Source organism: Cydia fagiglandana, chromosome 7, assembly GCF_963556715.1.
Source record: "Cydia fagiglandana chromosome 7, ilCydFagi1.1, whole genome shotgun sequence".
NCBI lineage: Eukaryota > Metazoa > Arthropoda > Insecta > Lepidoptera > Tortricidae > Cydia > Cydia fagiglandana.
This window is the reverse complement of record NC_085938.1, coordinates 16840706-16856882: the sequence shown is the minus strand read 5'-3', so window position 1 is coordinate 16856882 and position 16177 is coordinate 16840706. Positions and strand designations below refer to the sequence as shown.

General features: G+C 35.5%; 1 protein-coding gene across 1 annotated transcript; it reads right to left on the bottom strand.

The window, feature by feature from the left end:
* Positions 1-2539: 2539 nt before the first annotated feature.
* On the bottom strand, positions 2540-5505 carry LOC134666341 (nematocyst expressed protein 3-like). Its single transcript, XM_063523489.1, has 3 exons — positions 5164-5505; positions 4041-4223; positions 2540-3108 (listed from the first exon to the last, which is right to left on the bottom strand). The coding sequence occupies exons 1-3, from the start codon at positions 5319-5321 to the stop codon at positions 2553-2555; spliced, it is 897 nt and encodes a 298-aa protein (XP_063379559.1). The 5' UTR covers positions 5322-5505; the 3' UTR covers positions 2540-2552.
* Positions 5506-16177: the final 10672 nt, after the last annotated feature.

Genomic DNA, 16177 nt, shown 5'->3' with positions numbered 1-16177 from the left:
AAATTGACCACAGATTATATTGATTAGGATTAGGTTAGGACCTTTTGATATCGTGTTTTTAATTACTCTTGTTAGTTTAGTTAGTTAGGCTAAAATTAAATCTTTAACTGTAGAACCTCAAAACTGATTAACTTTAATAGCATTTTGTCTTATGTGTTCCAAATCACAATATACTATGTATGAATATTTAAATAACAGGATCTTCAGAAACCATCAAACGTAACCTTTAACATTTACTTGTAGATAATTTAATTGTTTTTGCTGTAGGAGCTTATGAGCTTATCGACACATTAAATAAACTATTTTCAACGGGTTCTGAATTAAAATTCTTGTTAAAAGTACAATTATAGTAGACAGTAGTAATTTTGTTACTTTATACCAGGATGCTGAATCTAAATGACCTTCGGCATATTTAAAAGATGTAACGCCTTATTAATGTTCCGTACAAAACTTTGTTCACGGAACACTTATGGGATCACTTCGGTCTTGTTTTAATTTTAACCTTAACGACATACAGCAAACAACTTCATACTTACCTGTCTTGTACTAGCCAAAAAGCAGAAAGCGGATAGCAAATATAACAATGAGAACTTAGATAGGTACCTATGTTTTGTGTGACTATTTTCCGCAATTAAAGTCAACGTTTAAATTATTGCTATGAAGAAAATGATTAAACTATGCATTGATGAATTGGATCCGGCTGATTTTTAATAACTCAGTATAATAAATTATATATAATATATCTCAATATTATTGCCCCAATACAATATTAAATTGCAATATTATTAAGCGCCCGGCGCTTATATAAGGATTTGGCCTCGCGTTTGGTTGACGCCTCGGGTGACCAAAGGGCTGGCCAGTATTTTGCCCAGAGAATTAGCATCGCTATTCAACGGGGAAATGCGGCCAGCTTGTTGGGTACACTGCCTGCTGGCGGTGAGTTGGAGGGTGTATTTTATTTGTAGGTTTTTTGTTTTTTTTTTTTCTTATTAATGTGTATTTTTAGAGTAAGTGAGTTGACGAAGCCTGTTGCGGATTTTATCGCTGTAGTTTTTTGTGACGATGCCTGTAGCTGATTGTAAATTTGTGTTTACCTGAAGAAGCCTGCGTTGCAGATATAAAAGTTTGGTCTCTGAATAAAGATATTATTGTCGACATTTATCGCAAGAAATGCCGATTGGCCATTGGTCTATCTATACAGTCATCGCAGTCGATGTAGGCTGTAGACTACCTCCTCAAAATACCTTCTTTAGTCAGTGCAAATATCATCTGCAAAGATGCTGTGGCTCATGATGATGTTACTATATGAAGTGTCTTTGTAATTATAGTAAAAATTATACTTAATATAAATAAAGGTAAGGTGGGGTAAGACTATCACCGGGAAAAGACTATCACTTGTATGGAATCCTCATATGTACTACTGTTTGTCTTGCCCCGAGTAAAATTATCCCACCTTACCTTATATGTAAATAAATCTAAATTATACTAGGTACTTAAACGAGAATGCGGCAAGGGATCGCTCGTGTCATTGGTTTGAAACGAAAGTGAGAGGAGGATCATTTAAACTGTCGGCTGTACATAGACGTGAATTGCACTTGACATTTGTATCGACGTAAATTTGAAGTCACGTTACACGAGGGAATGCTCCCATAAAACTAACCTTTGACGTCTTCTGCTTCACCACGTAAAACAGTCGTAACAGCCACTTGAAAACACATTCAATTTTTAACCTTATTCTAGCGCAAAAGTATCAAAAATCAAGCTGGCTCCCATACGGTTAGTATGGCTGTTAAAAAAGCGTGTTAGGGCAGTTTTACCTTCAGTATGAAAATGAAATACAATAGTTATGAGTCCTTTTTATTTCAAAGAAACTATCTATGTATAACATATTGAATATAAAATAACTTATTAAAATAAACTACAAAGAAATTAAAATTAATACTAAAATAAAAGAAACTATAGTTATGTAAGTTCCGGTAAGTTGTTACAATTGATTTATTTACTCTGTGGTCCAGGTATTTTCGGTAGAAAAAAAATACCTAAAGTGCTAAAGTTACGACGAAGTTAATATGTAAAATTCAACAAGGTTTATATTTAAAATAAAAAAACGAACTACAATAGAACTATTTATTTACAAATTAAATATAAATAATTTTACCTTAAATATAAATAATGGTTTGTTTTATAGAAAGTTACCAATAAGAAAGCTTGTTTACTTGCTTAAACATAAGTAACTAACAAAAACAAATGTTTTACTGGGTATATATACCCAGTAAAACATTTCTTGGTAATCCTTTGAAACATTTTAGACATCATAAGATCGTCTTACAATATTCTACTAGTACAACTAAATGATGGCAGCGTTTCCTATGTCATGATGACAGATGGTAGTAGGTTTAACATTTTTACAGTTCAAAAAAATTATCATATGTTATTCAACCCGTCCATTTATACACTTACACTAGCATTTTTTTAAATCCACACCTAAAATATACATGTCGACATTCATTAGAAGCGTGCCATTCGGTATAATAAAATATGTTTGGATAGGCTTAGGCAGCAGTGGTAGAGGCAGCTTCAGTGGTAGACGCATCAGCGCTAGTAGAAGAGGGCTCTTCTGAAGTAGCTGGGGTGGTAGCATCAGCAGACTTAGTTGTCGGTTCAGCAGGCGTGCTTGCTTCACTAGCATCTGTGGCTTTGCTACTAGCACTGGTAGTGCTTGCTTCACTAGCATCTGTGGCTTCGCTACTAGTACTGGTAGTGCTTGCTTCAGTTGTGCTAGGCGAGGCTTCGCTGGCATTTTCAGCAGATGCTTCACTCTCTGTTGTCTTGGCAGTTTCAGTGGTTGAAGCTTCAACTGGAGCAGACGCAGCTGCTTCTGGTTTCTCGCTCTTTTGTTCAGGAGCGGATGCGGCAGCAGCTTTAGGTGCAGGGGCTGCAGCAGCCTTAGGTGCGGGTGCCGCTGCAGGCTTAGGCGCGGAAGCGGAGTTTGCACTGTCAGCCGCATTTAATTTTTCAGCTGAAGAACCGGCTGCTGCGGCCGCGGCTACAATTGATGGGGCAATGTGATCGCCAATTGGCCTGAAGCCATTTTCATCGGCAATGTACCTGTTTTACAAGAAAAAAATATTATATTGACGTCTCATATCTCATTCCCCCTTGATTACTATCAAGAATACGTCATAATATTAATATTTGATTAAAATAGCTTCCTATTAAGGCGGCCCGTGTTCAATTTTGACTCTTCGATTTGATAGATTGAGAGTTTCAAATTACATAATTTAAATTGTTGTTTTTTTACACACTTTTTTGCACAAAATTAAAAACTTAGTACACTAACTTAGTGATTCAACTTAACAAGAATTTTAGCACCTAGGTAGCACGACTAGCATCTTAAATACACTAAATAGCACTCTTTTCTATTCCAAGCCATTACCATCTAGAGTCCGTTCAAACTAACGTGTAAGCGCTACCATAAACTTGAAATGTATACATTTGACATTTATAGTCATAGTTTCATAGAAATTCCGTTCTGTTTGCGCAGACTTAGCTTCGTCGGAATCTAGTTGAGTATTTCAGTCTAAGCTTTCATGGTTATGATGACCGATTGGTCATCATAACCATTAAAGCTTAGACTGAAATACTGCAAATGTCTTACCTGACACTGATGACGGTGCCATCAGGCGCGGTGTAGGAGTAGGATCCCTGCTGCACGTGTACCTCATTGCTCTTCTCACTCTCTCCACCCTCATTGCTGTCTCCCGCCGCTGACCGCCCTTGTACTTAGCTTCGTCGGGATCTAGTTGAGTATTTTAGTCTAAACTTCACTGGCTATTGTAAATGTCTTACCTGACACTGATGACGGTGCCATCAGGGGCGGTGTAGGAGTAGGATCCCTGCTGCACGTGCACCTGGTTGCTATCCTCGCTCTCTCCACCCTCATTTCTGTCTCCCGCCGCTGACCGCCCCTCTACTTAGCTTCGTCGGAATCTCATTGAGTATTTTAGTCTAAACTTTAATGGTTATTGTAAATGTCTTACCTGACACTAATGACAGTGCCATCAGGCGCGGTGTAGGAGTAGGATCCCTGCTGCACATGCACCTCGTTGCTCTCCTCGCTCTCTCCACCCTCATTGCTATCTCCCGCCGACCGCCCCTGCGCTTTCGGGAGAACTTTGTCGTACGAAGTTTCTTCACGCTTGATCCCGTTGCCAGTTTCGTAACTGTAGAAAAATAGTTTTTTATTATTGTCATTTGGGCAATTTTGTATACCTAGTTCAATCCAGTATTAGGTTTACAGACTGATACATGTAACATGACTCCACACAATCTCCTCTGCTAATCGGTTAAGAATATTAAAGAACTTCGATTTTTGTAACGCTAAATATAATTTAAATAGTCTAAAATATATCTCGCATTTAAACTTAACTAACTACTAAGTAATGTACAAGGATAAGTTTAATTAAACAAAAACAAGAAAAAATACATACGAGTGTATGAAGAGGGTTGGTTAATCGTGGAGTTCAGATTCTGGGCTAGGGCTGCGGTAAGGCCCCCCCGTCTTCAAAGCCTAGGATTCTTTTTGTAGATTTAAAATATTTAAATCCATTCTTTTAAATCTAACCACTAATTAATAACCAACCCTACATCGATTTAATAAAAACAATTACCACAGAAAAATGTAGAAGCAAGAATGTATTACTGGCATTTAGAAAACCCATTTGAATTAATGACTAACAATTTGTATGATGAGACAAACACCTACTAAGGTATTGTTTCAATTTAGATGAGGCAATGCACAACAAATTTCGCATACGGTATTATTATTCACAGGTAGATTTTATAGATACATTATCGAATATATTATTTATAGTAAGTATGTCAAAGCCACAATGCTTGACTTGCTTGGTAGATAACTACTACTTAATGTTTTAAAGTCACACAAAAGTGACGTTTTATACGTCACTTTTGTGTGATTATTATTTTTTCTTTAAAAGGAAGTTTATGGAATATATATAGGAAGTTATTTATTTGTTGTTTAAATCAGACTTTATTTAATAACATTTTTTATAACATAATAAAAACACTAAAAACTTATAAATAATAAAATTAAATCCAGGCTTATATCATTTTAAATCACTGAAGAATGTAATGATTACTTACCTGAATTTGTACGTTCCATTATTTTCTAACTCTTCCGACTGTGAAACAATAGGAATAACTGTAGGCTGCTGCTTCTCTAGCGGCACGACATCGGTCGCCGCAGGCGCAGCCCTGACGCTGCCCACCGCCAAACACACAAAAACCAATTTACAATACATTTTTACCTCACTCACTAACTCACTGATGAATGATACTCCAGACTCCTTCGCCACCTATATGTAAGGCTCATCTATTTGCACTACCCTCCCCCCGCCTTCCGGTGGTTCCTAAACGTACGCTAAATACTTCAGCCTTAGCACTTGACTGATGTGTTCTTCGAAAAATTGCACAATCGTCGAGGTGTCAACAAAGGTGACGATCCTGCGTGATTAACAAGGTTTATTGGCTCGCTGAAAACATACCGTTATTAGAAATTCCTAGAAATAATGAGATACTAAGGTAATCATGGATTCTTTAATTACGACTCAAAACACAACTGTTTTAAAATTGTAAGCACCGTATGTGTGTACTTTAAAAAACAAACTGTTTAACCCTTTTAGGCCTCAATGGAGAACATAATTACAACGTCATTTTAATTGCTTCTGTGGCCATTATTTATCCCACACACATGCTTGATTTTGCAGCGTACTATCATACATGCCCACGTAATGCTGATTGTTTGAACACAGCCAAGAATGGCATATAGTGACTTTCCATACCGAAGGGTTTTTATGCTTCAAGTGCAATAAGGACTTTTTCATCTGAAATTCTAACAGATTCTGTTAGGAAAGGTCCGTATTGCAGTTGAAGCTCAAGGATTCTTCTCTATAATGGAAAGACACGTATACGGACTACAGTTACTAACCTATCAAATTAATTGTTGTAGTAAACACAACAGACGAACAAAAAGAAGAAAAGCAGCATAAATCTTTACACGTATTATTTTAAATATTTTAAGAACCCTAGGCTCCGCCTCAGATTTGTCATACTTCCGACACTAATACACAATGCAAAACGCTTTTGTCCTGCACAAAATCTGTAACTATACATACTTTATTACTGCATTTAAACTTGAGTCGATAGAACAGCTATGTCACTAAGTGGGCCACACGCAACGTTCATAATAATTAGCATGTATTGTGCGGCGTGACTTGTTTGGATGTCAAAAAATACTTATTTTTAAGTATATTTGAGTGGAAATATTCTTAATATAGGTAAGCTTTTAACTTTATAAACAGTTGTTAGGGCTCGCCTCATCTCTTGAGGCCTAAAAGGCTAAAAGCCTTTTCTATTTAATTAGTATAATAGGCTTTTAGCCTTTTAGGCGTCAAGAGATGAGGCGAGCCCTAAAAAAAGAGCTAACAGCGCTCGAGTCTTTTGGATCACTAGTTATACCTCTAGCTAAAGGATTGATTATGTATTCTCAATAAATAAAATAAAATGTATTCTATGTCACCCATCAGTTCAATAGTACATGATCCAATATATTATTAATATTTTTTGTTCAAATCAGTGTCTCGCTAACCCATTTTTTGTTATTCCTCCGAATTTTTGTTACCTATGACTTATGACTCATTTTCATTCCAATTTTGTCAGTCAAGAAATCAAGGCAAGATATAAATGTCTTAAGGAAAATGAGTGAGCGCAGCGAATTTGCCGCATAATGTGATTAACACTCTATGCCCAGGATCCTTTTTTATGAATGCTTTTAATACAAACGCAAGCCTTCTTTAACTTCATATATAATATCTTCATAAATAAAATCAATACTTATTCTCTGGTTAATAATATAGTCATATTTCTTGACTCAATCAACAATGACAGTTAATTGAATAATAAATCTTTATTCTTGTAATAAAATGATTCTATTGAATGTCCGCTTCCGCGTTTAAAATCTATGCAAATACTGATGTCATTCCGAATATATATACCACAAAGAAATATCTTCTATATTTAAATATAAAATTAACCCGACTCTGGTTGGACTAGTGCGTAGGCAAAAATCGCCGAAACATTCCAGCTTAGCTGCGTATTATTGACTCATCTTCATTAATTTACTAAGCGCGGGCGTGGTGTGTTGTTTGTGTATTATAAATTTTAGTTTATTAGTTTGTTTACATTATGATAGCCTTTAAGTTAATTGTGTTTGCACTAGTAATATCGAATGGTGTATTAGGCCGTGACACTCGCAGAGGAAATACAAACCCCAAGCAAGCTGTAGATGAATACAAGTATAATCACCCACCGACTCCGGAAGTAGCGATAGCGATACCAGTAGCTGTGGTGTATGAAGATCAAAGCAACCGTGAAGACAAATCAATAAAAGGTGATGTTACATCAGAACACAGACTTGACGAAGTGAGTAAAGAGCCACTTAAATCTGAATCTGGTGTAAAACAAGAATCCAGTACTCCTGTGACAAACAATAGCGATAAATCTGAGGTTAATAAACTAACGAACTCCGAGGAAAAAGAACCTAAAGTAACTACTTATAGACCTCAGAAAGAATATCAAATACCTGTGGCTGTTGTTTATGAACCAGAACCGACATATCAAAAACCAAGACCGAACAGGAATAGAGCTACAAATAAAAGAAGAAGGGTTCAAGCGCCTGCCTTAGAAGAAAAACATACAGATGAAGAAGATAACATTACCTTTAGTCCGCAGGTGAACGGACATACTGGCCCTTTAATGCCATCTTCAAACAAAACTGAAGAGTTAGGAAAGGGGCGGAAAAACCGGCCTGGTCCAGAGCAGCAAACTGTTGTCAGAGATAATACACCCTCTAGTATCCGGGGGAAAGCGTTCACACTGTCAAAACAATTGTCTGTCAAAACAGAAGAGCCAAATAAAATACACATACCTACTGATGAAGAAGCTAAGGTTTCTCTTGGAAATAAAACCTCCCCCAATGCAACAGTAAACGAACGAGAACAATTGAGTACAAAAGAAAACATCCAACCTGTTAAAGCAGAAATAAAGATAAATAAAGATGACAAAAAACCTCCTAGTTCACTAGAAAATGAAAACATTTCAGTCCTTAAAGCTGATAAATCAAGACACTCGAATACTGATAATGTTCAACAACTTAAGCGTGACAACTCAACTCGAGTTCGCGAAGTAGTTCCCATTGTTCAGTCAGAGAATGTTGTATTTTCACATTCCGGCAACTTCAAATACAGGTAAATTATTGTGCTCATCATTTTTCATAGAGTATAATTTAGTTTACCGTTGTTAAATATATTATGTATATTTAAATTCCAGTTATGAAGGAGCCGATGGAACAAAAGCCTTCGAAGCAGGAGAACTCAAAACCTTTGATGATGAGAGCGCCGGAGAAGCTGTCAGCGGTGGTTTTTCTTTTACGGTAAACATATTACGTTATATTTTTCAGGTTGACCTCCTTGCACCATTCCACTAACCCGGAGTTGAGCGGTTAAACCGTTAACCCAGTGTCATTTGTACTGGTAACCATGGTAACTCCAGGTTTAACCGGCTATCCCCAGGTTAGTAAATGGTGCAAGTCGCCCTGCACATCAAGAGTGGGATGCATTTAAGCTTAGAATTTACTTATTCGTTTCTTAAAAACTAAATAAGTCCCTCAGTAAGCTCAAAAAGGTTTGTATTGTAAAAAAAAACACATCAACAACAATATATCTATTTTTCAATAGGCACGTATACATATTTGTTGATCTTTCGTTGTAGAGCCCTCTCTATCTGCGTCAATAATTACATAATGAATAAATATGTGTAACTTTACTACTGGAAGCTTGCAGTAAGAATACTGCAGTCAGAGACAACCGCGGAAAACGGGCCATAAAGTATGGAGAGGTTTCTAAAATGCTGTATTTTATTCCAGGCTAAAGACGGTAACGAGTACAGCCTGTCATACACAGCAGATGAGAATGGGTACCGCCCGGTGGGCGCGCACCTGCCCACACCGCCACCCATCCCGCCGGCCATAGCACGCGCACTTGCCTATTTAGCTACTAAAACAACTCCTCAACCGGTCACGGAAGCTTTGGCAGAACACGACCAGTAACATATTCGTCTATCGTTTTATTCATATCCTGAAGGGGGAGTGAGTTTTTTTTAATAAGAGCACAAAGCTCTCATAAATCTTCTCTTTCATTATGCCAGACAGTAATTTTTTTATTTATATGGCGTTATTCATAAACGCACAATAAAGCTTCAATTAGACTCATCCTATTGTCTTAATCCGTCATTTTGACTTATATATTTGTTAGAAAGGGATAAAACATAAATAAACGATTGAGGCTCGTAAGGTTTTATGAATAGACCATAACGTAATATGGTCACAAATGTATTTTTAATATTTAAGGGGTTCATAAACATCTATGTCCTAGAAATTCTCTGCATTTTCAATTGTCATTGCTTGCAACCCGGATTTTACTTAAGCACGGGTTTGTCACCCATGTCAACAATAATCTAAAACCATCCAAGGACAGATTTCAGTGGTATTACATTTCAGTGAGTCAAAGTACATACGTGATTCATATTTAGCGTAAATTGAAATCCGATATAATCTGATGTCATTCCTAAATTCTCAACTTATCTTTGACATCGACTATTGATAAGATCTATTTATGTGACGACAAAGTGCTTTGAGACCAATTCAAACTTGTATTTTGATATGAAAACGATTCATTTTGTTATACTTCACCCGTACGTCTTGCAAAGGATAATTACTCGTACGAGCGAAATGAACTTGCGAATTATTACTAAATGACATCATTTAGATCAAAGTGTATGTCCGAATTAGGATTGTTCATTTTTTTTAGACCCCCATTTTTATATTATTTTCTGAAAATATAGGTTAATTTAAGATACCAATTTGAATGATTTAGTAATTCGTGGCTCGGTTGAATATTTATAATTTATTGAAAATATGAGATACGACTTCTCGTAAATTACATGTCGTCGGCTGATTAGGATAATGCACAAGCAACAACAAGCATTAAAAAAATAGTTGTCATTGTCAATTGATTATAATGTCACCTGTCGACAATGTCAGTGTCACATGTTTCTATAAATAACAATCGTCTGGAATGGAAAACTCGTTTATTTTGAATCATTAATTTCAAAATACCTACGCTATAAATTTAAGAAAGCTGATTCCAGAAATCTGCCTAAGTTATATAATATAACTTAGTTTTATTGGAGTATGTATCCATATAGCATCCAACTCCAACCATAACTTGGCTGAAATCAAGGGAGCAAAAATACAAATGTAAGTTACCTACATCATATATATTTTAACTGATTCGATTTGTAAGAAGATTGGATTCATAAAATCGTTACAAGCGTCCATTGCTAAAGGTAGCTTAGCACCCAGTGGGTGCTTTCTACCGGCTTGTCACCATTGTTTGGATATTGTACTACATACTTATACTACTATATTAGGAACATGCCAATTTTGCTAATTATATCCTATTATTTCAGGTCATCGTGATTCCTATTTAGATACAGCTGTGAGATATGTATGTAACTGCACTTGGGCCCAGAACAAAGTTGAGCATTTTGTATTGAAACGAACGTCATATTAATTATTAATCGTCGTAATACTTTACGACCGTAAATAATGCCTGGGAACCTCTGGGAACAGAGTAAATAACAAACCATACACTTCTCTTCTGGATGGTCAACAAGAAGCCATCATTGTCAGATGCTCGTGCAGAACATGATAAACATACATTTAATGTAAAGTTACTATTTTTTTAGGAAACATATATAACATATTTCCCAAATTAATAAAAAAGTAGGTAAACAAAAACATGTTTTATTATTCACAACTCTTTATTAAGTCTTGTCCACCATGATATCAGCAGCTTGAACTGCAACATGTACCTGGAAATTAGAAATTATATCTTTTTAAAGCAGTTTCAGGCTGAATTTTGAGTATGGCTATGTATTCTTGTATATTCCTTCTTTCTAGTAGGCACCATCTCTGTTTAACGGTTTGCCTTTAGATACTCTGGCTACATTACAACAGAAAATAAATAGAAACCACGACCCTACCAATAAAGTGAGCTTTTAAATACTTAAATGTAGTAAATTAATATTAATTTTATACTTACATAGACGTGATTCTTACAGCAATACTGTGTGTAACACGTGAAGTAGGTAGGTATTCCAAGTTTAATTCACGGCACCATCTTTCACGTCGTAGGTCTTCGTGGATTCGAACTATTATTTTTGTGAATCATTCCCACACATAGGAACAAGGTTTTTGATATATTATTAAGCAATGAAATCTACTGTTTAGGTATTAATTATAAATCAAATTGTAACAAACAAGCGCAGCGGTTTACCTGAAAAATTTTGTTATGACAATCGATGACAATGATAACTTTGACAATACGTGAGTGACGGATTTATTTACTATGGTTCGATAACTTTTATTATGCAATGACTTTACATTCAGCCCAGGAGAAGGTCAAACTAAGGTCATAAGGATATTTGTTGAAATATCTTCAATCCTCAATTATTATATCGCAGCAAATGTCGGAAACTGTTTAAAAACCTTATATCTCGAAATGGTTTTCGAAATAGAACATTTGAAAAAAAATGAACAATCCTAATTGGTCTCCTTTGCTTCCTTATCAAATTAGATCTTACATCTTATATCAGGACTATCTGTTCATCTTTTTGACCCTAGAAAGACCTAAGTACCCTGCAATTTCCGGCAGAAGATCTTCATTCATTCAAATGTGATGCAACTCCTATAATTACTAAGTGCTAAATAACTATTACTTTAAGTTCTCATAAATTACCCAAGTGTGTTAATACATTTCTAAGAATATCATTTATGGTGTTCACATCAGTGACCTTGTGAAGACGCTCACTCCACCGAACGGGTTTGACGAGGAATGTTCGTTCGCTAAACCTGTTCACTTTTGCTTTCTACGTCATTTTAGGGATCCGTCTGCAATGAAATGAAAATTAGACAAAAGTTGGTTTGGCTTGAATCAAAAATAAATACCTAGGTGCCTTGAATAATTCATGTTAAGGACAATACCTCCACCAGGATAATTAATTAACTACGCTTCACCACGTTACACGCAAATGGATATAAATTTGACAATGGGTAGGTAACTACCCAGTTTCCATGTCTCCATAAGTAAAAGAGGTTTCGTTACATTATACTCCATAAAGTGAGACAGTTGCTGATAATTTTATAAATATTGGCTGAGCCTGTGCCTTTATGGTTGCATATTATCGTTTGTCGTCTCATGCGTCACTGTCACACTTACTTGTTGCACTCAAGTGACAGCCACAATAAAAGCTCGAGCTTTGTCTCGGTAATTGTTGTGATGCAGATAATATTAGCGAGGCATATAAGGACGATTCTTCGAAGGTCTTTCGGATTCATACCGATACGCTTTACTTTCCCACGCTGCCGTTTAATTTAATTGAGCTAGTCGTAATGGAGTCACACGATCGATGTAATTATAGGTCTGATGGTGGTGACCAGTTTTGCAGTGGGCAAATTACCCTTTCGTATCGTTGTGAACAGTATAATGCGACCATCTCATACGTGCCCACCCCGAGTACCTTTAATGATTATCCTAGTTCATCTCGTAAAATTATCGATATCGATCCAGTCTCCGCCACTGCTCGGTCACTTTTTCTTTAATACCGTAAAACGGGGTGAATAGGTTTCACGGGGAGAGTTGTATTATGAATGGGGAGAGAAGGTTTGAAAGGGCGATGAGAAGGGATTTTAAGGCTACTGCTACAAAAATAATGTATTCCAGTTTAAAATGGGGCTATAGTAATACGTATAATTAAAAAAAATCGATCCAACAATCTTCCAAAATCACCTTTGTATGAAAAACCCTCTCACCCCAAATACGAGACACTACGGGGTGAGGTGGGTTTTCCTCTTTATCGTCAAAGTTATGAAATGGAACTACCCAAAATAAAATACAAACTAAAATACAAACGTCCGAACCACTTATTATATACACCATTCAGTTTTCACATGTAAAAGTAAAATTTTATCGAGGTTTGAAAGTCAAATTTCACCCAACTCACCCCGCTTTACGGTATATTGTCATATACCTATTTCAGTTTATAAATTATTATCGATGTCGGTTTGAAGCCCTACTGCCGCTAGATCGATTAGATTCATCATGTTTACTGTCTTTTGAGGGGCCACTTATGTCATTGTTTTAGCGATAGGTACAGGAAGTGACGTTTAATTTTACACCTAAACATGAACTTGGTTGTTGATTACTACATGCTAATGAATCACGTACGCACGTGACAAATGTCATATCCCATTTTAGATGATCTTGCACGTTATTTTTGGCATCTTCATGTCATGATATAGCAGCTACTATGAAAAATGTGGCTTTTCTACATATTTTTTACAATTTGTTTTCATTTGGAATTTTGTAAAATATTTTCTGTAACGATGTATTTATATTATTTCACACAATTTGTAGAAGAAATTATAACGTACACAAACATTATTGAAATTGTTATCTTTTAAACACTAGGGTAGGTATCACCTAAATTACATTAGGTAAGGTAGAAGTACTAGTGCTCGACGCTGCACTAGTATTCGACATGGGCACTTTCACAGTGACAAGGATTAAATGTGAATACTGAAAAATCTTCGCCGTTCAAATTTAACCTATATTACTTTGACATTTTTATTTTTATTATGAATGGGCTTACTCATGGCCACAGACTAGCCAAGGCGTAGACGTGGCCTACGATGGAGCGAGCCACAAAGTGCCCATGTCGAATACTAGTGCAGCGTCGAGCACTAGTACTTCTACCTTACACGGAATAATAAAAGCACATACTAATGTGACGTAAAAAAGTTTCCTAAATTGCGAAACTCACATGAATCAATTTCGGATTCTTGTCATACTTTTGTATCGGAAACGACATATTTTTGTTGCTACACATTCAGCATCAAATAGATAGTGACGGCCAAAGTGACCAAATATATTATACCATACAGTTCGTCGGGTGACAAGCAAAAGTCACTAACTAACATCATTTAAATTATTGGACAATAAACCGTGTTACAAGTGTAATAAAGTGCATTGTTACTTTAATTTTTTGATAGTACCTACTTAGTGAGATTTGCTTGTCACCCGACGAGTTGTTAGGCCTGAGTTACACTTCGTCGCTTTGCCTACGAAAGTCGCTATGTGATTTTTGACGATTTTTAGGTTTTAATGCCATTTTGAACCTTATTTCCATACGCATATGCTCCAAAAACAGCGTTGAGCTTATTTCACTATTTAAGGATTTAACAAATGTAGGTATGTGATGCCCATACAATGAATGCTCTTCCTATAATCGCTAACTGGAATAAATCACATAACTACATTAGCTTACTTCAACAGCAATTACAGACGTGCGCTCGCTATGTCATTCTTGACACATAGCGATATTTTCTACAAGTTTATTGAAAAATGTTTAAATGCGCTTGCGCCCGATATGTAGTTCCTCGCACATAGCGATAATTTTTGTTCAAGTTGGAGTCGATGCTATGTTCCCAGACCGTGCCTGTTACGACACATGGCGGAATTTTCTTATAACAATCCAGTATCCAGTCTACCGTATGTTATTACGTGTGTGTACAAATAATTGAGTTTTGTGAGTTTTCGTTAAAAGTTGTTGGCAGTTTTAAAGGTAACAAGTGAATGAAAAATTACATAAAAAATAGAAATATGTTTTGCCTATTGTATATTTACTTATTTAAGTACTGCGGAATGGAGTATCAAGACAAACCATTCTGGTTTACCGATGCTATTGGATCAAAAAATTATGTAATTTTGATTTATCTCTGATAATTTTTTTTTTATAAAGTTAGCGCAATGTACTTTATAACATGAACATGTAGTGCATTTATGCATTACTAAAAGAAAAAAAAAACATGTTATTTTATAGGACATTCTTACACAGATTGACTAAGTCCAACAGTAAGCTCAAGAAGGCTTGTGTTGTGAGTACTCAGACAACGATATATATAATATATAAATATTTGTGTCATCACACAAATAAATGCCCTTACTGGGATTCGAACGGGGTCCTAACCTAAGGTCTCATCGAATAATAATTGATTGTCATAATTGTAATGTTACGCATAAATCTCTTTTCGCATATTTTTTCTCCAACTGAAACAGAAAGTAATTTCGAAAATATTTTGATTGCAAATGGTTTGTGTTATAATTTTTCAGAAATGTTAATATTTTCAGCATATGAGTTTTATGCGTAACATTACATTAGGACAATCAATTATTATGCGACCCAATATGGACCCGATTCGAACCCAGGCCCATCGCCTTCACAGGCAGGGTCAATATCTTAAATACAAATGGTTTATTTTCAACTCAGCTAGGCAATATCGTGTCGTGTTTAATATTGTAACACAAACTTAGATAATAAAAAGCAGTAAACATCAGACAAATACATTATTAATTATTCATGTCTTTTCAAAGGAAAATAATAAGTACCAGAATATATGTAAAAGAGTCGTTTGAATTATTTTTTCGTATGCTGTGTTGGGAGAAAGAAGTTTAAAGAAATATTAGAAGACAGCAAAATTTCAATTTACAAGCCACGCAAATACCCCAGTGACCCTTGTGTTGCCTACAAACAAGGAAATATTAACATGTAGTAATATCTAGTTATAATAAAAAAGTACGTAGACTATTCAATCATAATTAAATTTCCATTATCTCGACTTAAAAGTTTTTTTTTCTGTTTTATTGAACACCCCCATCATTTTATTTAAATCTACCTATGAACAGGTTAAGACACTTAGCGGTTTTTACGACTAAAACAAAAATCGCTATGTAACATATTTATAAAAAAATATTTTTTTCACACTATTGAAACTAAAATATCATTTCAGGTAATTCCGTAATATATGTTAAAGTGCAAATACTTTTATCATAAAAATTATGATTTGAATATGTTCAATAGTTATCGAAATAAACAGTTTTTTGTGTCTCCTGTAAAGTAGGTTAAAAACACATGGCGACTT

Excerpts from the sequence above, each read along its gene's own strand:
- LOC134666341 (XM_063523489.1), bottom strand. The coding sequence starts at position 5,321 with ATGTATTGTAAATTGGTTTTTGTGTGTTTGGCGGTGGGCAGCGTCAGG. Across the intron at positions 4,224-5,163 it reads AATGGAACGTACAAATTCAG|TTACGAAACTGGCAACGGGA; the intron begins GTAAGTAATCAT and ends ATTTTTCTACAG. Across the intron at positions 3,109-4,040 it reads GGCACTGTCATTAGTGTCAG|GTACATTGCCGATGAAAATG; the intron begins GTAAGACATTTA and ends CTTGTAAAACAG.